The sequence below is a fragment of the Alternaria alternata genome (genome assembly GCF_001642055.1).
Source record: "Alternaria alternata strain SRC1lrK2f unplaced genomic scaffold CC77scaffold_4, whole genome shotgun sequence".
Classification (NCBI taxonomy): domain Eukaryota; kingdom Fungi; phylum Ascomycota; class Dothideomycetes; order Pleosporales; family Pleosporaceae; genus Alternaria; species Alternaria alternata.
The window spans coordinates 1,279,648-1,296,953 of NW_017306193.1; the positions used below are offsets into that span (position 1 = coordinate 1,279,648).

The following is a 17,306-nucleotide window of genomic DNA, read 5'->3' on the forward strand; positions in this document are numbered from 1 at the left end:
ATGTTGCCGAGCTCTTCTGTCTCTCATCTTCTTCTGCACCTGCAGCATTCCCACAGACAGTTGGGTATCGATTCTGCACCAGGATCGGGAGTATGATGCAATATCGGGTAGATTGCTTTTTCTTGAGACATGCTAGAGATCGCTTTCGTGGTAGCGTTTGAGAGATCTTCTCTGCAGGTTTGAGAAGCTATTGGTATTGTTGAGCTAGTTATAGTCTCTTGTCGCCTCCCAAGCTACCATAGCCTGAAAGGTGAATCCAGGGAATGTGACGATGTGTTCGATAGCAAACGCGTAAATACGCTCTAGGAGTGGACAGTCGTGGGGAGGCTTCGTCGGCTAGTGATGTGAGCAATTTCAAGTGAAAGTGTGGTACGTCCTGAAGATAGACAGTGAGATAAAGTAAAGTGTGAAGAAACGTTTGCTGGTCGAAGTGGAATCAATTCCCAACGTATGCAATTGCAAAGCAAGGCGGGAAAATGAGAAAGAACCCACCACTGTGCCACGCTTCAGGCTCTCCCTTGAGGCCAGATACTGGGATTACGTTCTACAAATCGTGCGTCGTTTGGTCATGTCTATACATAGCTTGAGTTGCAGGTATACCCAATAATTGTATATGTACCATTTGGACTTGTGGTGCTTGCTATGTCCATATATCGTTCTTGGTGTGCCCGCTCGCCATCACGGAGGCAAGCTTGAACAGACCGTGAGCGACTACGAATGACTCGCAGAAAGCGGCCAGAGCTACACTCCTTGGGACGGGTTCGGCGGCGCAGTACACTCACTGCCATCCAGCCTCCAGTTTCTCGATTGCCTCATCCTCAAAAACGACATCAGCCATCTTCGCGTTGATATCGGCAATGTTCGCATCGTGGACAGCAGGGGACTTGTCACCACATGCTTCTTCAACGACCTGGTGAAATTGTTAGTGACGTTTACAGCGACTCATGTGTTGCCAAGTCGGTCCACACCATCGGTCGAAACCCATAACACATCGCGTCAAGAGCAGTCGCGCGCACACAACCACTTGTACTGACGCCACAGATTATGACAGTATCGACGTTGAAGAGCCGGAGCTGTGTAGCGAGGTCGGTCGCGAAGAAGGCGGACGGGTAACGCTTGCAGACAACGACTTCGCCAGCAGCAGGCTCTAGTCCCGGAATCCATTTTTCAAGGCCATTGCCGCAGCCGGTCTGGAACAGCTTCAGTAGCGGTACTTTGCTGTAGAAAAGTCCTGCATCCGACATGTCTGGTTCCGTGTATTCGACTCGCGTCCAGATCAACGGCACCTTGCCTTGGCGTGCGGCAGCGACGAGTTTTGCGATGGACGCGGGCGCCGCCGCAGACGCAGGGTTCGATTTGGTGTCCAATGGACTGGCGTCGCTCCAGTAGGCGTTACAAACATCGACAAGTAGCAGCGCCGGCCTCTGCCCCCATCCTATTTTTCCGGCAAAGCCTTTTTGATAATCGCGATGAGCTCTCGAGGGCATTTCGTGGTTTGGGACACTAGAGGTGAGTCATGATTAAATTTCCGGCGGAGAAGCGCAAGGACACTATGACAGTAGCGTCGCGCCGCTTGCTATCGCCAGCGTTGGAGGCCATCACCATCGTCGTCCATTCAATTTAAGGCGCAACGTTGACGGTATCAAGCACTGGTGCCGAATGGAGCTTCGGACCAGTTCCGCCAGGGCAATTAGGCGGCTTTCACGCCCCAGGCTGTCGGGAGTAAGCAACCGGTTCCCAGCGGACCATTAATATACCGACATACACTACCCGAGGTATCTTTATTCATTTCGCACCGCCACATGGACACACCCTCGGCGGAACCCATTTCAAAGGCTCTTGTTCCAATGCAATGGCTTGCGGCACTGTCAACTGCCCTGTCAGCATAGCGTTGATCTCTGGTGCACCCGTTACGCGCGTTTGAGGCACTCAATTCACGACCGAAGCTCGACCCCGGACTTGGCACACCACATGATCGGACTTCCCCACATGAGCGCACAGCCGGAGGCCGATGGCTCTCCTTCTCCTAGGACTGCCAATTCAGTCCCCGCCATGGACGCAAAAGAAGGAAGAATAGGAAACGCCTTTGCGTGCGAGCGCTGTCGAAAGCACAAGGTTCGCTGCGTCCCATCTGACACGCCCGCCATTTGCCAGAGGTTTGTTTACCCAACTGTATTTCTGCTCCACATCGAATGACACGTGCCCCAGATGCCAAAAGGCCAGAGTCGAGTGTGTGGAACATGTTGCGCGCAGACGGCCAGCAAAGGCGCGCAGCGATGGCCAAACACCCACCAAACTGCGCGACTTCGACAAGAAGTTGGACAAGTTATCTGCTATCGTTGCAACAATGGCACCCACTCCAACGCAGTGTAGTCTCCCCTCGGTGGCCACAATCCCTTCGCAGCTGTTAGATTCCTCACAGCAAATGCCGACGCCAACACCAATTGCCGCTCAGCCTGTGTCCATGCCGTCGGCCCCCAGAACTTCCATTCTTCCGGCTCACGCGAATCAATCTGAGACTTCTGCGCCATTCTGGGATTCGATGAATGATACGTTGTCTTACCTTGGTCGACTGGATCCTGTCATCAGATCCATCAGCTTAGTGCATATGCAGATGCTGCTGGATACGTACCGTAACATGGTCGACTTCTTCCCCTTCGTATCATTATCAAGAGAATGCCGCTGCCAGGATCTCTTTCAGAGCCGGCCAATGTTAATGTTTGCCGTGCTGACAGTTTCCTCTTATGATTCCGTCTCGCTTCAGAGAGCACTGAGCCTGGAGTTCCGCAAGGTGGTTATGGTCCGGATTATGAAAGGTGAAAAGACTCTAGACCTTCTGCAAGGACTCTTGGTCTTCATAGCTTGGCATCACCACTACATGGACGTCCAGGCTGTTTCAATCACTATGCTCCTTCAGCTGTGCTTGGGTATAGCACACGACTTAGGCTTAGACAGCATATCCAGGACTGTGAGGAGTCCTCTACAAAAGGAAAACCCAAGAGATAGGGAAGCCAAGCGGGCCTATTTGGGATGCTACTACCTGTCTTCCAACCTAGGTCTGATGGAGCCCGGAAAGGCAAGGGCTATGTCACATACCAGTACACTCCGGAACTACGCGTCAGAACTAGCTTCTTCCTGGGAGAACACGTCGGACGCGGTGCTTCCAATACTGACTGATGTCTGCCAATACATGGAAGACGTGGAGGAGACTTTTCGTAATCAATCTGAGCAAGCGGTCGTGGTTCGTACTCAGGTCAAACGATTGAGTGACAAATGGGACAACATCCGTCTTGCGTCCAAACTGCAAGCAAATGACTTCAGTAAGTAACCATGCCACGATAGGATGCATAGTTACTGATTCATCGCTAGCAATATTGCAATGGCTGCAGCTTGCAGCACGCATACATCTGTATCGGACCGCTGCTTCCATTGATCTCGTGGATCGCGATAGTACACCCTGGGCTTCAGGCTTCCAGTTATCACTACGCGTTACCTTGGTGCGGTCGACTGAACAGTTCCTCGACAACAGCACAAAGCTTCCAACCAAGCATTTCGATTCAGTATCGTTGATCGATTGGCTGAACTTGATAAACACCATCACTAGCTTGAACAAGCTGGCAGTTCATGCTTCACCCATGCCGGGCTGGGATGCTGGTGAACTGCAGATCGCAAAGTCGTTCGACTATTTCCGCGAACAATTATCCTCGCAAATGCCTCGCCCTCGCGATGCCCAGGACGCCCATGAAGACGCGTTTGAGCGGTTTCGACGTATCACATCGGTGATGAGACTAGCATTACACGATGCAGTTGGCAGGGGAAGCCCAAACGGCAATACGTTTGAACTTGCGACTGGTTCAGGACGGACTGTCTCCCTGCTCCATAACCTAGCTCTTCCTAAGATTAACGGAAATGGTTCTACCAATGGGGTAGAAAAGCTGCCGAGTTTGCGGGACGTAACTCCTTCGCTTGACATCACCAGTACCGATTTTCACTGGAAGTTTCTCATGGGTGCGGTCTGAACCAAGGTATATCAAAAGCCTTGTGCCCTCGCATATGGAGGTCTGACACTGGGTACGAAACATTTATTTCCATCGTCCCGACTCGACACCAATCAGCGTCGATTGCGCTTGCATAAATCTTCGCCGTCTCACCGGACTTCCTTTCATGCATCAAACGCCGCACACATCATGCGGCCTCTCTTCGGAGGCATATCCTCCAGACCGGACGATCGGGTATTGTTGACGAGCCAATGACTCCGTCTCGGTGGTCGCGTCCAATGTCCGTCCGTGCCGAGGCCCAGTCTGCTGCACGTCACAGGGCAGACTTTCGGACAAAACCCACAGAAAGCCTATTTGCACGCCTCCGATTACTGCATCCAGATGGTGTCCCGAAATTCTTCCGTAGTTCGTGGTTCCAGCGCGGTTTATTTCCGCTTTGATCTTAGCGATGGTCTGCTTTCGCTTTTACATCTCTTGTTCTATCGTTTATATACCCAGCATCAATTACCGCCTCGAATATATGGTTCCAGTATCCAAAGTGTGTGCAGTTTCTTATTGTCAAAAGTCGGGACCCGAGTTGCAGCCAATTTTTGCTGCGTAAAACTTTACGCGATAACAGATAGGCGCAAGCCACAGGCGTCGTCACAAGACCTTCTGTGCTCCTGGAATCAGCCCAGGCTCTCCAGCTGTATTCGACGTGGAGATGATATATGATAGCATGCCATCAGTAGTCATAACCCAGTTCTTTCGTGTAGATACTTCTGGTCAGCGATCGCTTCGTCGATAGCAAGCTCACTATTCAAGCTCACCAGTCACCGCTTACTTCTTGTGCGTATAGCTGTATCGCCTATTCACCCTATATAATCACTTATCTAGGTTAGGCCGGTTCGACAAAGCGTCAATTTGAGTAGAAAACCACAGCGATCGTCAGTAATGGGCTGTATGTCGAGCAAATCCATTGGAGCAGAACGCAGTGGAAGCGGCGACTCGATGAAGCTAGCAAAATCTCGTGGCCCTACGCATACGATGACCAACATCAAAAAGCAAGCACATGCCAAAGTTATGGAAGTGGTGAGGCCGAGCTCGAGATGCGGTGGAACTCATTCCGGCTGGGCTCTTTATGGTGGTGCTGGTGGTGACAGCGGAGGATATGGTGGTGGTGGCGATGGTGGCGGCGGTGGTGGTTGATGCCGTTAATGCTGAGCTTTCTTACATATTTATCAAAACTATCTGTCGTTATATCAAGATTTTTCTTTAATGGCGTTTTTCTAAAAGTGCGCGTGAAGTATACGAGATGTTCATTAGTCACCAGAAACTGAGCTGCACGTATTTGCAATGCATCAGCCGGACCAGCAAGTGTGAACACTCTCAAAGTTGGGATGACTAGTTGCTTCACCGCACTATGAATCGAATCTAGCAAAGAAGGTTCGGATTGCGGAGACGGAAAATTGCTGAAGATGGCTTTATATTGACGAGTCGTGATATTTGGATATCACTGCGGCACACGATGAAGACAACGTAAAGCAGAATATAAGAGAAAAGGACGGTCTTGAACCATACGTTCACAATTCCCACCTTGATCTACATTCGAAGGCAAAACTCATCATAATGTTCTTTAATCATTTGCACCCACTCCTGACGCGTATTTTTCAGTTGCAGACGAGAACTGACGTTTCTCTACCATATACAGTACATGAGTATACCTGTCTCCCCTTTTCTTTCTTTATTATCGCAAAAGTGTAGTTTGCATATACACTGGTCGAATACACCTCTGAAATCGATTTTAATAGCTACAAGAAGCTGAAAGTTGGAGGAAATCTTTTTCCACTGTCAACCTCAGCTATCTGGTAGAAACATCTTGTTCTCGCCAGGAAGGGACATGTTGCCTATAAATACAGCTACGCGATGTCCTTTGCTGTCACACCTTTGCTCAAAGTTACTCTTCCTGACAGATGTCTATATTGAATGTCCTCAACACTCGACCGTTCGTACTACCCAACTGTACTAGGTCTCACTTTACTTTTGATTGAGGACAGCTTGAACAGTACATACAAGTGCAATAGACAGTCAACAACTGAAGATTGAGGATGGGTGCCATGAGCCAGCAAAGCGACAGGCCGTGGGAGATAAGAGAGATGGTTAGGAAGCGAATGGAGCTTGTAATGTTCTTAACCTTTTTATTGATGCGAATCTGACTTAGGGTATCATTGCGCCGTTGCTGCTTTGACAGCGCTCTATTTTTGAACTGCCCCTTTCACCTGTTGGAGGTTCCCATGGCCTTCTATGCCTTGTTTTGTCGCCTTTGTCCTGATGAATATGCTACAACCCTACTCTCTTGTTCCAAAGCGTACCGTTACGACGTACCTTACCGTATCATGCGGAACGGATGGCCTTCAGTACTGAACACCCAGCTATCCAAGCTTGCAACCTCGACATCCGAGAACGTGAGCCAGAGGTATTTTAATGTTTCCGCTGCCCAGAAGCTTTCTTGCATGTCTACCCACCTATCCTCACCCTTCGTATGCGTATCGTAAACGTCGGCAAGTTGTGCGTAGCCGAATGGCGCTTTGCAATGCTTTTCCATAGCTGAGAAGGCTTCCCAGGCCCATTCACGGTACCGTTGATCGCCCGTTATGCGCCATGCGTAGAAGAGACTTTCCACATACTCGGGCCGGCCTTTATATGCTGGTTCCAGCGACCAGATGCCGCTCTTCATGGCCTCTCGCTCCTGACGTGCGGTTTCTGGGACAAAGTGCGGATCGTCGTATCCGAACTTGGGTATCCAGGCCCAGGTCTCAGGACCGATCTTCGTAGGTGTGGAGGCGTACGAGTGGCGGCAGCCCTCGAGGAGCGCGAGCGCAAAGGTTCGGAGGTAGGGTTGGTCGTAAAGTCTGGAAGCGAGGAGAATGGTGCCAGGTGCGAAGCAGGCGAGGTGTCCTTGCTGATTCTCGTACAGCTTATCGTTATGACGCCCGATGTACAAGTGCTGCATGTAGTGATCAGGTGCAGGTGCGGACCGGGAACTGAGATGCTTGCGTAGGGAGTAGGCTGCGTCGGTAAAGCGTCGCTTGTATGTGCCGATATGAGGATCTGTCCGAGGGGCCAAGAGTGTCATCTTGACAAGGTATTCGTAGTATGAATCATGCCCACCGTCCCAGTGCCTTTGGCGACCCACTGGCTCGCCTGTCATGATATCGATGGGCGCGTCGACCATACCAGCCCACGGTGTCTTCCAGTTGGACCACACTAGGGGTGCCCATGCATTTGTCGAGTTCTGCGTATAGATGGGATCGCCAGTCAATCTGGTCAGGATGCGGTTCTCGAGTATGGAGGAGCCGGTCCGCGCAGGGCCTATGGCGGGATGCTCGTCGTAGCCGTGTTTTGTTGGGTCGTCGCTGAAGACCCAAGAAGGGTCTGGTTCGCCTTGTTCTGTGTCGAAATCGACACGGGGCCACGGCATGCCTGTGGGAGTATCGTATGCTGGGGCAAGCTTCCCTGCTAGAGTGACAGCATGCTCGAGTACAAGGTCGCGTGCCTCTTCGCTCAGTATATCCTCCGGAATGAGCCCAACGTCGTACATGTCCACAATAGACAAGAGCCCGCCCAAGTATCGTATTGTGGTTTCAAAAGGGTCGACGAGGTCCTTCGCTTCGGTGAAGTCGATAGCCAGTATATGCTCCAAAGAATGCGCCAGCTCGTCCCATAGTCCCATCAGGGCCAAGGTGCTCGCCGAGTCCACGATGAAAGCACCCCACCCATTTCTGGACGAGGAATTGCCTCCCGACACAGGGAGAATGTCGTCACAGCCCCAAGCGTTCTCCTTGTACTTCCAGAAGGTATATTTCATGGCATCCCGCACGCTCTTCGCCCGTGCCTCTTCCGCCTTGCCTGTTCCATTCCAGTCTGCATGCTGGATCTGTGCCCCAAACGCTGGTATACCCCTGTCTCGAACAGTCGGGTTCTGGAACTCCTTGATGAGGAGGTACAGTGTGATGACGATGATGGCTGCGAGGAGCTTGAACGACGACTCGGGATTGCGCTCGAATTTCGACTTGCCCCAGCGGCGAAAGCCGGGCATAGTTGGAGAGTGGTAGGAGCCTTATGGTGCTGCCGGATGCGCTCAAGAAGCGGGTGGTAATAGCGCGCACATCTGTTCTCAAGGTGCGGAGCTGGTGCGGAGGTGCGGCAATCGATGTCCAACGTCCCAAGCTATCATGCCAGGCTTGGCTCCAAAGGAACGACCTGCGCGTCGGAGAAGAATACAGGCTTTTCTATATGGTCGATCGTGATTTCAAGATGCGCTAGGTGCATGGGAACGATATGGTTGTGTCGCGCTGGAGTCTGAGGGTTCCTCTAGGCTTGGCACTGACCCTCTATGCGTCGTCATCCCGAACTCTGTGACACCACTGCAGCGCAGTTGCACATTCTCATCCTTGACATGTCTGTCTGGCAGTACGTGCACGTTGTGATCGTGTAATTTTATACGACTAACACTCACATAGATGGTTCAAGGGCATACCGCCCAAGACGCGCATGATGATTGGCGTCGGTGTCATGGCGTACGCGGGCGCTGGTCTATACATATCCGACAAGGCTGAAGAGAAATTTGGCCTCGTCCCGACCGACAAGGATAGGGAAGAGCTGCGGGACGCGCTACCCAAGATCACGCCCGTCGGGAAGTGAAGTCCTGAACAGGCCTTTTCATTCGCGCCCAAAAACAGGACAGCAAACCAAAACAAGTTATCGTCTTCTCGGCATGTTGCGGCAAAAGGTAAGTTTGCTACACTCCCAGATGCCGTGAGTGAGAGTCTGATCACACCTAGATGACAAAGAGTGGCTTCAACACATCTTTAGTATAGGTGTACACGAGTCCTTCGACTCATCACTACAGAGCAGCCTGTGAGCCATCACATGTTCAGGTCTCAATCAAACCGAAAACGACCAACAAGTTCGTTATTATCTTACAATTTTGTACAAGCTACTGTACATATGAAGCCTGATATCATGTTTGTATGCATCGAAAGAAAGACAAACAAGCAAACTGCTCTATCACTTCCCAGCGCCTTTACTCCTTTCCTTTCTTCCAATGCTCAGGCCATTTCGTCTCGTCCTGGCTATAATCCGGTAAATATGTCATTTCCCGTGGGTACAGTTTCTTGTCCAGAAATCTTCTCAGGCCTGCATCGTCGCTACGGTACCAAATCCTTAATAAAACCCTTTCCACCGTCTACCATCTTTCTCCATTCCTTGATCTCTTCCTTGCTTATCTCAGAAAAAGACTCCTCGGCCGCCCATTCTCGGAACGTACCGTTGAATATGCCCTCGAGGTGAATTCGTGCACGGATTGGATCAATCAAATTCCTTCCAGAGTCGAGCAGCGGAGCTTTCTTCTTTTCAGGTACGCTCGCAAGCCAGAGGGGTAGCTCGGAATCTTTCATCGTTAGAAAGTCTGGTCTTGACGGCTTGAGTCTTTTCGCTGTGGGTGCATCGGCGTTGTCCTTCACATGCTTCCGCTTAATAGAGGTATCCACGCCTGATGGTTGCTCACTTGGTTCTTTAGGTTGTGGTAGGATCGGATCGTTTTCTTCGGCCTCATAGTCGTAATTAAAGATGTCATCACCATCCTCATCATCCAAATTGTCGTTCCCGAGTTTTGTACCCGCCTCTAATGTTGCTTGATCTACTGTGTTTCGCACTGCGAAGTCTTCCAGGTAGCTCAGAGGGTAATAAATTATCCCTCCTTGTAACGAGATGTCCCTTATGTCTTTGACGCTATCTTGCAGCATTGTAGTTACATGTTCGATTTCCACACCGTGGCTATCCTTGAATAGTGGATCCTTTTCCCGCCAAGACCGCAGTTGCGTTTGGGATAATTCATCAAAACCACCGAATAGCTTTTGGAGAACAGCTTTCTGACCCCACGTATTCATCAAGCTCGTACGAGTTTTAGTGCTGGACGGAAGCCGATCGACCCACTCTTGAACTTCCTCGCTTGTCATAGGCTCGAAGTTTGGGATATGTTTGGGAAGTAAGACCTCATATATCACATTAAAGGTCGCTTGCTCGGAGGACGGAGGCTTGCTTGGGGGCTCTGAAGGCTTCCTTGACTTCGTAGGACCCTGGGCTCCTTGAGGTCCTTGTGCCGAATTCTTTTTGTTAGAATGGAAACTTTCTTCAATTGCCTTTTGCAGACCTTCGTCCGCTTCATCGCTGTTTTCTCTATCATCGTCGCTATCATCGTCGCTATCATCGTCGCTGTCGTTATCGTCATCGTCATCGTCATCAAGCCCCTTCTCCGAATTTCCGTTATGGCCACGTTCAGGTGGAGGTGTCTTGCTTCGATTAAAGAAATTGATTCCAACCAACAGATCGACAGTGCTAGGATAGTTGAGAATCTTCAAAATGCGCGTACTCATCTTGTACGGCAATACATCATCTCCTAGGTTGCTGTCCGCCACGCCCCGAATAATCTCCTGTATGCGCTTGCGCGATGCTAATGAGTGAAAGGCCATGGCTTTCCTGTGCCGCTGCCTGTATTTGTGCCTAAATATGCCGTAGAGTCCATCCGCGCATGTGAGAAAATTCGGGTGATCGAGTATATATTCAAGCATAGCGAACACCCATGGTCCACACGCTGAGCCTTGATCGAACTTATAGCTATTTTCTTTGGTGTCATTAGGGACATGTTTGAGTGTTGCTGCTGTGAATTTCCCTCGCTTGAGATCCATAACTTTTTCGTATCCACAGAGAATCTTACCAGCAACCCGTCCTGCACCATACATTTTTGTTATACGCCACTTGCCCTTGCGGTTCTTCTCAAGTGTCACATGGCCGTCTAACCATCTGGCATCATTTCTCTGCTTGTCAATTATCATGAAGCCCCAATGTCTGCCGCCCCCAGGTATTGAGCTTTCGTCTCTGCTAATCATACCATCCGTCACGGGAACAACGATCCATCGTACGTTCTCTTTCTTCATAGCAGCATAACATCCGGTCGAAAGAACACCTTTCTCAAACTCATCCTTGCTGCACATACACTGACCGATGCGGGCCAGGCTGATGGCGGCGCTTGATGGCACGATGACTATATCGCTTCGTTTTTTCAGTTCAATCGTCAAAATGACTGCAGCCAGTTCCAGTGCATTGTTGTCTAGCCAACTATTGTCAGGGTCAGTAGATTGAGTTGCGACAATTTTGATGAATTCATCTACTTTGAGCGCAAGAGGGTTTCCCAGATAATTGTAGTCGATGTAGTTATCTTTGAGCCATTTGTTAATAATATCTTCCCTGTTTTCTAACGGGCGCGAAGCGGGTGGTGGGTCATCTCTGCCAGTGTTTCCGGCGGTTGGAGGTCGTTGACCGTTGTCGCTAGACATGACTGACACCTTGTTGTTTGCTATTGGAAGATAAGGCCTTGAGATTTGGAAGGGCTGTGGACGGCCACAAATGCAAGTTGCACCCTGGAATCATATGTACCATCTCCTCCAAATCAATGAACAAAGCCAGAGACGAGTAAAAAGAGGAATTGATGCGAGTGACAAAGACATAAGAGAGCAACTGGCTGATTCCTTTGTTCAGTACCAGACGACTCCATCGTTGTTCAAGTCTCTTTCACGCCAGTTTTGCCGAGAAGGTAGCGTCGCTCTTGTACGCGCCGACGGGCAATTAATTAACGCATTTCCCCATTGTTCGAGTACTCCAATGCAACAATTAGTCACTCGTTAGTCAGCCTGGCTGTTATGAAGAGGAGACATATCGTCGGACTGTGGAAGAAGCTGAACATTTGGAAGCGCTTGTAGTGTGACCAATGAAATCTACAGTTCATCATATACGTCTTAGCTACAGGACCGAATCTACGATGAGTGTGCCGAGAAATTGAGGGACTGATGAATACCTATCCCTGCTGCCTGCTTGTCGAGTAGCACTTTTTCAGGGTTGTTTATCTCCACTGTCTGACCTCTGACTCCCCACCCCGCCTCTATACGGGTCTTCAGGATCTGCGAAGGGATTTGTCAGAACTTCTTGATCCTCACACGGCCTTTGCCGGCACCTTTCAGTTCTGGACTGGCTGTCTGAGCCTGGGGTAGCATCTATGAACGTGATGCCGAAGTTGTTCATCCGGATGGGGCCTGCCCGAGTGCCGAGGCCAGCAGATGGTAGATCACGGTGGTTGTCAGTGTGGGTAGTGGACGAAGGGTTACTAAGATCGTCTAGTCTGATCGACTGTTGCGCATCGGCTCGTTGATTCATGTACGCGGCAAAGAGAGCGAATGCGAAGTAGGCAACCATGCTGCTGCTGGTAAGCTGAGGTCCTAGTGATTTGAGTCCACGTGGTGTTTCGGACTTACCATAACGCTCCCAGCATTCCCAAAATCTCACATCCTCGTACGATACCCTTTGCCCATCGGCTCCGCCCTTCCAACACATTCATTGTCTTGTCATATTGCCAGCACGTATCGTAGCTGTCGTCGATTTTGTCGCTAGGAAAGCTATCTAGCCAAACAGCACCTAGAGTAACCAGGGGGAAATAAATCGAGAAGCACATAGACCAGAGCATGCCAGCACGGTTGGAGATTCGTGCGGACCGGTAGTGGCTTCGAAGCAGGAGCAAAAGGTCAATAACCAGCAACAGAGGGTTGAAAACGAGGATCGCGATGATTGTACTATGGAGACATCGATTAGCATCTCTTCGTGCCTATAGCAGTAGAACAGATGAACAAGACAACCTACAATGTCCCACCAATGGCTCCAGCACTCAGATACTCAGGCCCTGACAGACCTTCTCCGTTTTCTTGAGCTCTCTCCACGTTGAAGGTCTTGTCCAAGTTTGCATAGGTAAGCGGCAAGCTCTTGGTCTCCGTCTGGAATACGAAGTCCGATGGTCTGGACCCTAGCCCAAAGCCGTTGAAGTCCAGATCTCTCGTGCTGCTCACGTTCCAGCACTGAACCTCGCGGTGTGAGCTAAGCAACCAGTGCGCCATGGCGGCGCAGAGACCGAACTGTGCTACAGCGATGAGTATAGACAGAGCAAGGAGTGCATCTGTTGCGGATCTGGTGCTGTTAGGCCAGCGTGTGGATTTTGCGCGAACGAACATGAAGAAGCATGATCGTGTCTTCTCCCACGAGGTAGTTCGTACCATACTGGTCGGGATGGATGTCTGTACGGTGTTGTGTAGTTACAGGTCAATGTCGTGAATACTGGAAAGGGTGATGAACGACGATGGCAGGAGAGCAGGAATGCTTCAAGGGCAGTGGCAGGCTCCCAGATTCTCAGGGTCGTATTGTTATCTGGTAGCGGTTCGATGAGTACCGTGGGTGCAAGGTCGGGAGCGAGGGGGGTCCATGATGCGATTCCCTCTTTTAGGAGAGATGTGTCTGGGTCACATGCTCGATACAATTGTAGGGTGTCGCATTTTCGAGAGGAAGCGACGATAGTTGTTCAGTGATCAACGAGCCACGTGGTAAGTAAACGAGGGAAGAGCGATTGGTAGGGAGGTATCAACTTGAATTTGCAGCTACATAGAAACATCGGGCGCGGGGGGTAACAAAAGACAAAAAGGCTCGTGACAGTGAAAAGGAGATTAATCGTATCCAAGAGGTATTGCAGTTTACATGCGGCTGCGATAGGGCCTAGGCACAGCCGGCTGGAAAAGCCTATCCGGCAGCCTATTTCCGTACTGATCGAACCGGTAATCCTCCTTTTGTTCGATCCACATCTGCCCGCATGTCAGCCTCATGCTAACATCTAGAGCTTGCTACCGTAACGGGGCGGGTAGCCAGTGTTGTAACCACTCACCTCACGTTCGGCGTACTGCCTGTCCAACGGCACTGGTTGTGGATTTAGTATTTCTTCGTCGCCAAAGCCCGCGTCTCCTTGAAACCTACGCGAATAATGGGCTGCGCCGATGGGTTGCGGTGCACCGTACTCGGCGTACCCACGGGGGGCGTACTGACCTGGGCGTTGGTTGGCGCGCGCATTGCTCTGCATCCAGGAGTCGCGCTCGGGAAGACGGTCCTCGAACGATTCAGGGCGGCGGCCGAGGGGCTCAGGGAAGGGACGGGTCTGGTTGTAGTTGCCTTGGGTCTCAATAGGGTACTGCGAGCGGTAGTGGTCTTGCTGCTCGAAGCGCTCGTCATACTGAGTCTCGTAACGAGCATCGCGGCCTTGGTGTTCAAAGTGAGCGTCGTAACGGGGAGCGGGACCGCGGTCGTCGTAGTGTTGAGGTCCGCGCTCGCGCTCATCGATGTACACGTCGCGACGCTCCTCGTAGTGGGCTGCAGGATGACGGTCGCGCTCAACCCAGACATCGCGGTGTTCCTCTACATGACGAGGCGGCGCACCGTCACGCTCGACCCAGACTTCCCGGTCAATGTGCGTTGTGTGCGTCGGCTGAGGCTGAGGCTGGGCCTGAGGCTGGGGAGGTTCCTGGTGGATGTCGATGTCGATATGAGTTTCCTTCTTGGACTTGGGCTTATGCGGCTCCTCGTACGGCTCCAGAGCAGTCAAGTAGCCGAGCACCGCACTGAGACTGGCTTGCGCGATGTTGAGCTCCTTCTCTCTGTTCTCCAGCTTCTCCTTCTCGCTGAGCAGCCAGTAGACGCGGTGCCTGACACCGATACGGCGACCGTCCTGGATATCGCCAGCGACGCGCTCCGTGTGCGGCGTGATGTTCTCGAGAGCGCCGCGCACATCGCGCATGCATCCGTAGACCCATTTGGACTTCTCAGGGTTGGCTTCGAGGATGTCGTGGATCTCGCGGATGGAGAGAAGACGTCTCACTTCATCAAGGTCGGATTGGACGCGGCCAATGATGCGCACATAGACTGCATTGGAAGGACCGACGTCGCGGACGCGTTTGGCCTTGTTGAGGAATTCGGCAAGCTTGTAAGCACCTCCAAGGGCACCAGCGGCAGCACCGAGGGTGAGAATCTCTCCTTTAACCATGACGGGCGGTGTGAGGATAGCTCCAGGGAGCTACCGGCAAGGTGATGGTGATGGTTCAATTGAGTGAATGAGGGCCTGCGTCTCTGCCTGTACCTGGCGCGAGCATCCCGCGCAGGTTCAACCGGCTGCGAAAGTGGGGATAGACGCTTTGGTGAGTTTGTGAGGAGAGCAGAGTTGTTGTCCGTCAGCTACTCAGGGCAGCCTTGACAGGGGCCGATGATGTTTAGTGTTATTCGGGGGCTGGGTGCTAGCCACATGGGGGCCGACTAGCTGCAGCTCATCACTCCTCGCGACCAGTCCGAGGTCCTTCCTCCCCCATAGCTCCACCCGCGAACATGTGGCTTCCATCGCTTGCAACCGACGAGCTGATCATGTTCACCAAGCAGATCGAAAGCGGTGAAGAGAGACACTTTGACCTTGTATCAAGAGAGCTTTCTCGGCGCTGTAAACAACATCTAAACAACATCTCCACGTCGTGTTTACTCCATCTTTGATACGCGCCTGGATCATCCCAGCTCGACTTGTCACCTCCACCGCGACAACGCACCGACCAGCCCTGAAACCTGCTTGTCAAAACCTTCGCTTTATTTACCGTATTTCCCGATGAACGCACGAACTTTAGGGTCGCTCAAGCTTAGTTCGCTACCTTCTGCATCCAGCAACTCTCGGTCCTTATTCTCAAGCTCAAGCTCCATCGCCTTCAGTTGCTCGTCCAACTCTGGGTTCATCAAGCTAGCCTGCTGGAATGGCGCGTGCTTATATAGCGCGCTCAAAATAGCCCTCAGATCTGTGTCTGCTTTGCTGGATCGCTCAGCGAGTCCGTCATGAATCGATGTCGCGGTAGATTCATAGTGATCTTGAAGCTTCTTGCCCCGCTCAAGTTGAGCTTGCTGCAGAACATCTTGTAGGCTTTCGATGTTATCCTGACTGAAAGATATGCCTGCGTGACGAAGCGCATCTTGAAGTGCTACCGGAAGCTCAAGCGTCGATGTAGGCTTGAGCTTGACCATGGGAGTAAAAGCCGAGGTGCTGGAGTTCATGCGTTTCAATCCGGGTGTCGCAGCCAGTGCCTGTGTCTCTGGTGTGCGCTTCGCTGCTGCTGCCTGGACGTGCGCCAGTGCTTGTTGGAACTCGTCAGTATCTTGCGTGCCAGTGTTGATTATGCTGAGACGTTTGCCCATGTATTCGAGTGTTGAGAGCACCTAGTTTGTTAGCAACAGTCCAATGTCTCTTGGGATGTTACTCACATAGTTGAGCCACGCAGTTCGTGCCTGTGTTCTGTCTCTATCTTTACGCTCCTTCATTTCAGTCATCGGCTTGCGTATCTCATGCTCGACAACCATTTCAGCGACAGATGCGATTTCAGAGTGTAACTCTTCCAGTTCAGCTTGCAGGGCGACCTTTCTCTCTTTGAGATTGGCCTCTGCTTCCTCGGAAAGACCGTTCTGGGAGTCTGCTAATGCGTTGGTGAGAAACACAGTATCCACTCGAGCTTTGATCTCTGCAGCACGAAAGGAAATAATCGCCTTGCACCACTGCTCCATCGACTTCTCGTCTTCGCTGACTTCAGGCTCAGTGACGATCTGAGACACTAGCTTAGGGAGTCGGCTTAAGATCTGATCGTCTGACGTGAAGCGTTCCGAGAGGTAGCTTTTCAGTGTTGACTTGTCAGAATCAATCTCGCGCTGAGCATCGTCCATCTGCTCTGTGACGGATGCAACTACATCATCGACCTATGCGTATTAGAAAAGTTGAGTTTGTAATTTGTCACAACATACAGAGACGTCTAGACGAGTTTTTTCTTGTCCCTCCTTCCTTCTCCGCTCGTTTCTTGCATGTTCGACATCCAAATTGGGCTTGTCAAGAGCTTTTAACTTCATCAGAGCATCTTTCTGTGCCTCCAAAACTTTGGACTGCTCCTCAATCGCAGTAGTGGAGCTTCTCAATGATTCAATTGCTGCAGCAATTTCATGATCCAAAATGGGTCGGATGGGTTCACCTTCGCTTTCGTACTGGTGCAAAAGGCCCTTCTTCTTGAGAGTCTGGTACCTAGACTCAGTCAGCAAAAGCCTGTATAATCAGAGTTTGGACTCACAATTCTAGCTCCTCTTTACTGAGCAGGGTGTCCTCGTGTAGGTACTCCTCAACCCACACCGCAGCTTCGTGCTTGGTCTTCACATCCTCAAAACCTAGGAGAATGTTATCGAGATCGACTTTGAGACCTCGCTCCTCGACTACGTTTAGCAAGTGATGAGCTGCTTGTTCTTCTGCCATTCTACCAGAGGGTGTGTTCCAGTGTCGGTGTTTTGTGGCAGATGCGAATGCAGTTAGGTCGGAGCATTCGATACGGTGAGCCGCAAGAG

At 51.2% G+C, this 17,306-nt stretch overlaps 8 protein-coding genes across 8 annotated transcripts; 3 read left to right on the top strand and 5 right to left on the bottom strand.

Moving 5' to 3' along the window:
- Positions 1-280: 280 nt before the first annotated feature.
- CC77DRAFT_1017683 (putative N-carbamoylsarcosine amidase) lies at positions 281-1,624 on the bottom strand. Its single transcript, XM_018524456.1, has 3 exons — positions 969-1,624; positions 493-910; positions 281-336 (listed from the first exon to the last, which is right to left on the bottom strand). Exons 1-2 carry the CDS (start codon positions 1,485-1,487, stop codon positions 779-781), a joined length of 651 nt encoding a protein of 216 aa, XP_018389493.1. The 5' UTR covers positions 1,488-1,624; the 3' UTR covers positions 281-336; positions 493-778.
- Positions 1,625-1,798: 174 nt separating this feature from the next.
- On the top strand, positions 1,799-4,199 carry CC77DRAFT_646393 (hypothetical protein). Its single transcript, XM_018532608.1, has 3 exons — positions 1,799-2,156; positions 2,209-3,320; positions 3,370-4,199. Exons 1-3 carry the CDS (start codon positions 1,972-1,974, stop codon positions 4,017-4,019), a joined length of 1,947 nt encoding a protein of 648 aa, XP_018389494.1. The 5' UTR covers positions 1,799-1,971; the 3' UTR covers positions 4,020-4,199.
- Positions 4,200-4,795: 596 nt separating this feature from the next.
- On the top strand, positions 4,796-5,257 carry CC77DRAFT_646395 (hypothetical protein). The gene is made up of 2 exons (XM_018532609.1): positions 4,796-4,826; positions 4,880-5,257. Exon 2 carries the CDS (start codon positions 4,932-4,934, stop codon positions 5,184-5,186), a length of 255 nt encoding a protein of 84 aa, XP_018389495.1. The 5' UTR covers positions 4,796-4,826; positions 4,880-4,931; the 3' UTR covers positions 5,187-5,257.
- Positions 5,258-6,363: 1,106 nt separating this feature from the next.
- CC77DRAFT_1006269 (seven-hairpin glycosidase) lies at positions 6,364-8,076 on the bottom strand (the record flags this gene model as incomplete). Its single annotated transcript, XM_018523405.1, has 1 exon — positions 6,364-8,076. One exon carries the CDS (start codon positions 8,074-8,076, stop codon positions 6,364-6,366), a length of 1,713 nt encoding a protein of 570 aa, XP_018389496.1.
- A 297-nt stretch (positions 8,077-8,373) lies between these two features.
- Positions 8,374-8,681, top strand: CC77DRAFT_1058565 (hypothetical protein; the record flags this gene model as incomplete). Its single annotated transcript, XM_018528144.1, has 2 exons — positions 8,374-8,450; positions 8,501-8,681. The coding sequence occupies 2 exons, from the start codon at positions 8,374-8,376 to the stop codon at positions 8,679-8,681; spliced, it is 258 nt and encodes an 85-aa protein (XP_018389497.1).
- Positions 8,682-11,828: 3,147 nt separating this feature from the next.
- Positions 11,829-13,529, bottom strand: CC77DRAFT_1092230 (hypothetical protein). The gene is made up of 3 exons (XM_018529621.1): positions 12,729-13,529; positions 12,347-12,661; positions 11,829-12,288 (listed from the first exon to the last, which is right to left on the bottom strand). Exons 1-3 carry the CDS (start codon positions 13,136-13,138, stop codon positions 11,928-11,930), a joined length of 1,086 nt encoding a protein of 361 aa, XP_018389498.1. The 5' UTR covers positions 13,139-13,529; the 3' UTR covers positions 11,829-11,927.
- A 77-nt stretch (positions 13,530-13,606) lies between these two features.
- Positions 13,607-15,088, bottom strand: CC77DRAFT_1038478 (hypothetical protein; the record flags this gene model as incomplete). Its single annotated transcript, XM_018527116.1, has 2 exons — positions 13,795-15,088; positions 13,607-13,714 (listed from the first exon to the last, which is right to left on the bottom strand). The coding sequence occupies exons 1-2, from the start codon at positions 14,941-14,943 to the stop codon at positions 13,607-13,609; spliced, it is 1,257 nt and encodes a 418-aa protein (XP_018389499.1). The 5' UTR covers positions 14,944-15,088.
- Positions 15,089-15,339: 251 nt separating this feature from the next.
- On the bottom strand, positions 15,340-17,244 carry CC77DRAFT_1038479 (hypothetical protein). Its single transcript, XM_018527117.1, has 4 exons — positions 17,039-17,244; positions 16,722-16,992; positions 16,191-16,676; positions 15,340-16,145 (listed from the first exon to the last, which is right to left on the bottom strand). Exons 1-4 carry the CDS (start codon positions 17,215-17,217, stop codon positions 15,528-15,530), a joined length of 1,554 nt encoding a protein of 517 aa, XP_018389500.1. The 5' UTR covers positions 17,218-17,244; the 3' UTR covers positions 15,340-15,527.
- Between the last annotated feature and the right edge of the window lie 62 nt (positions 17,245-17,306).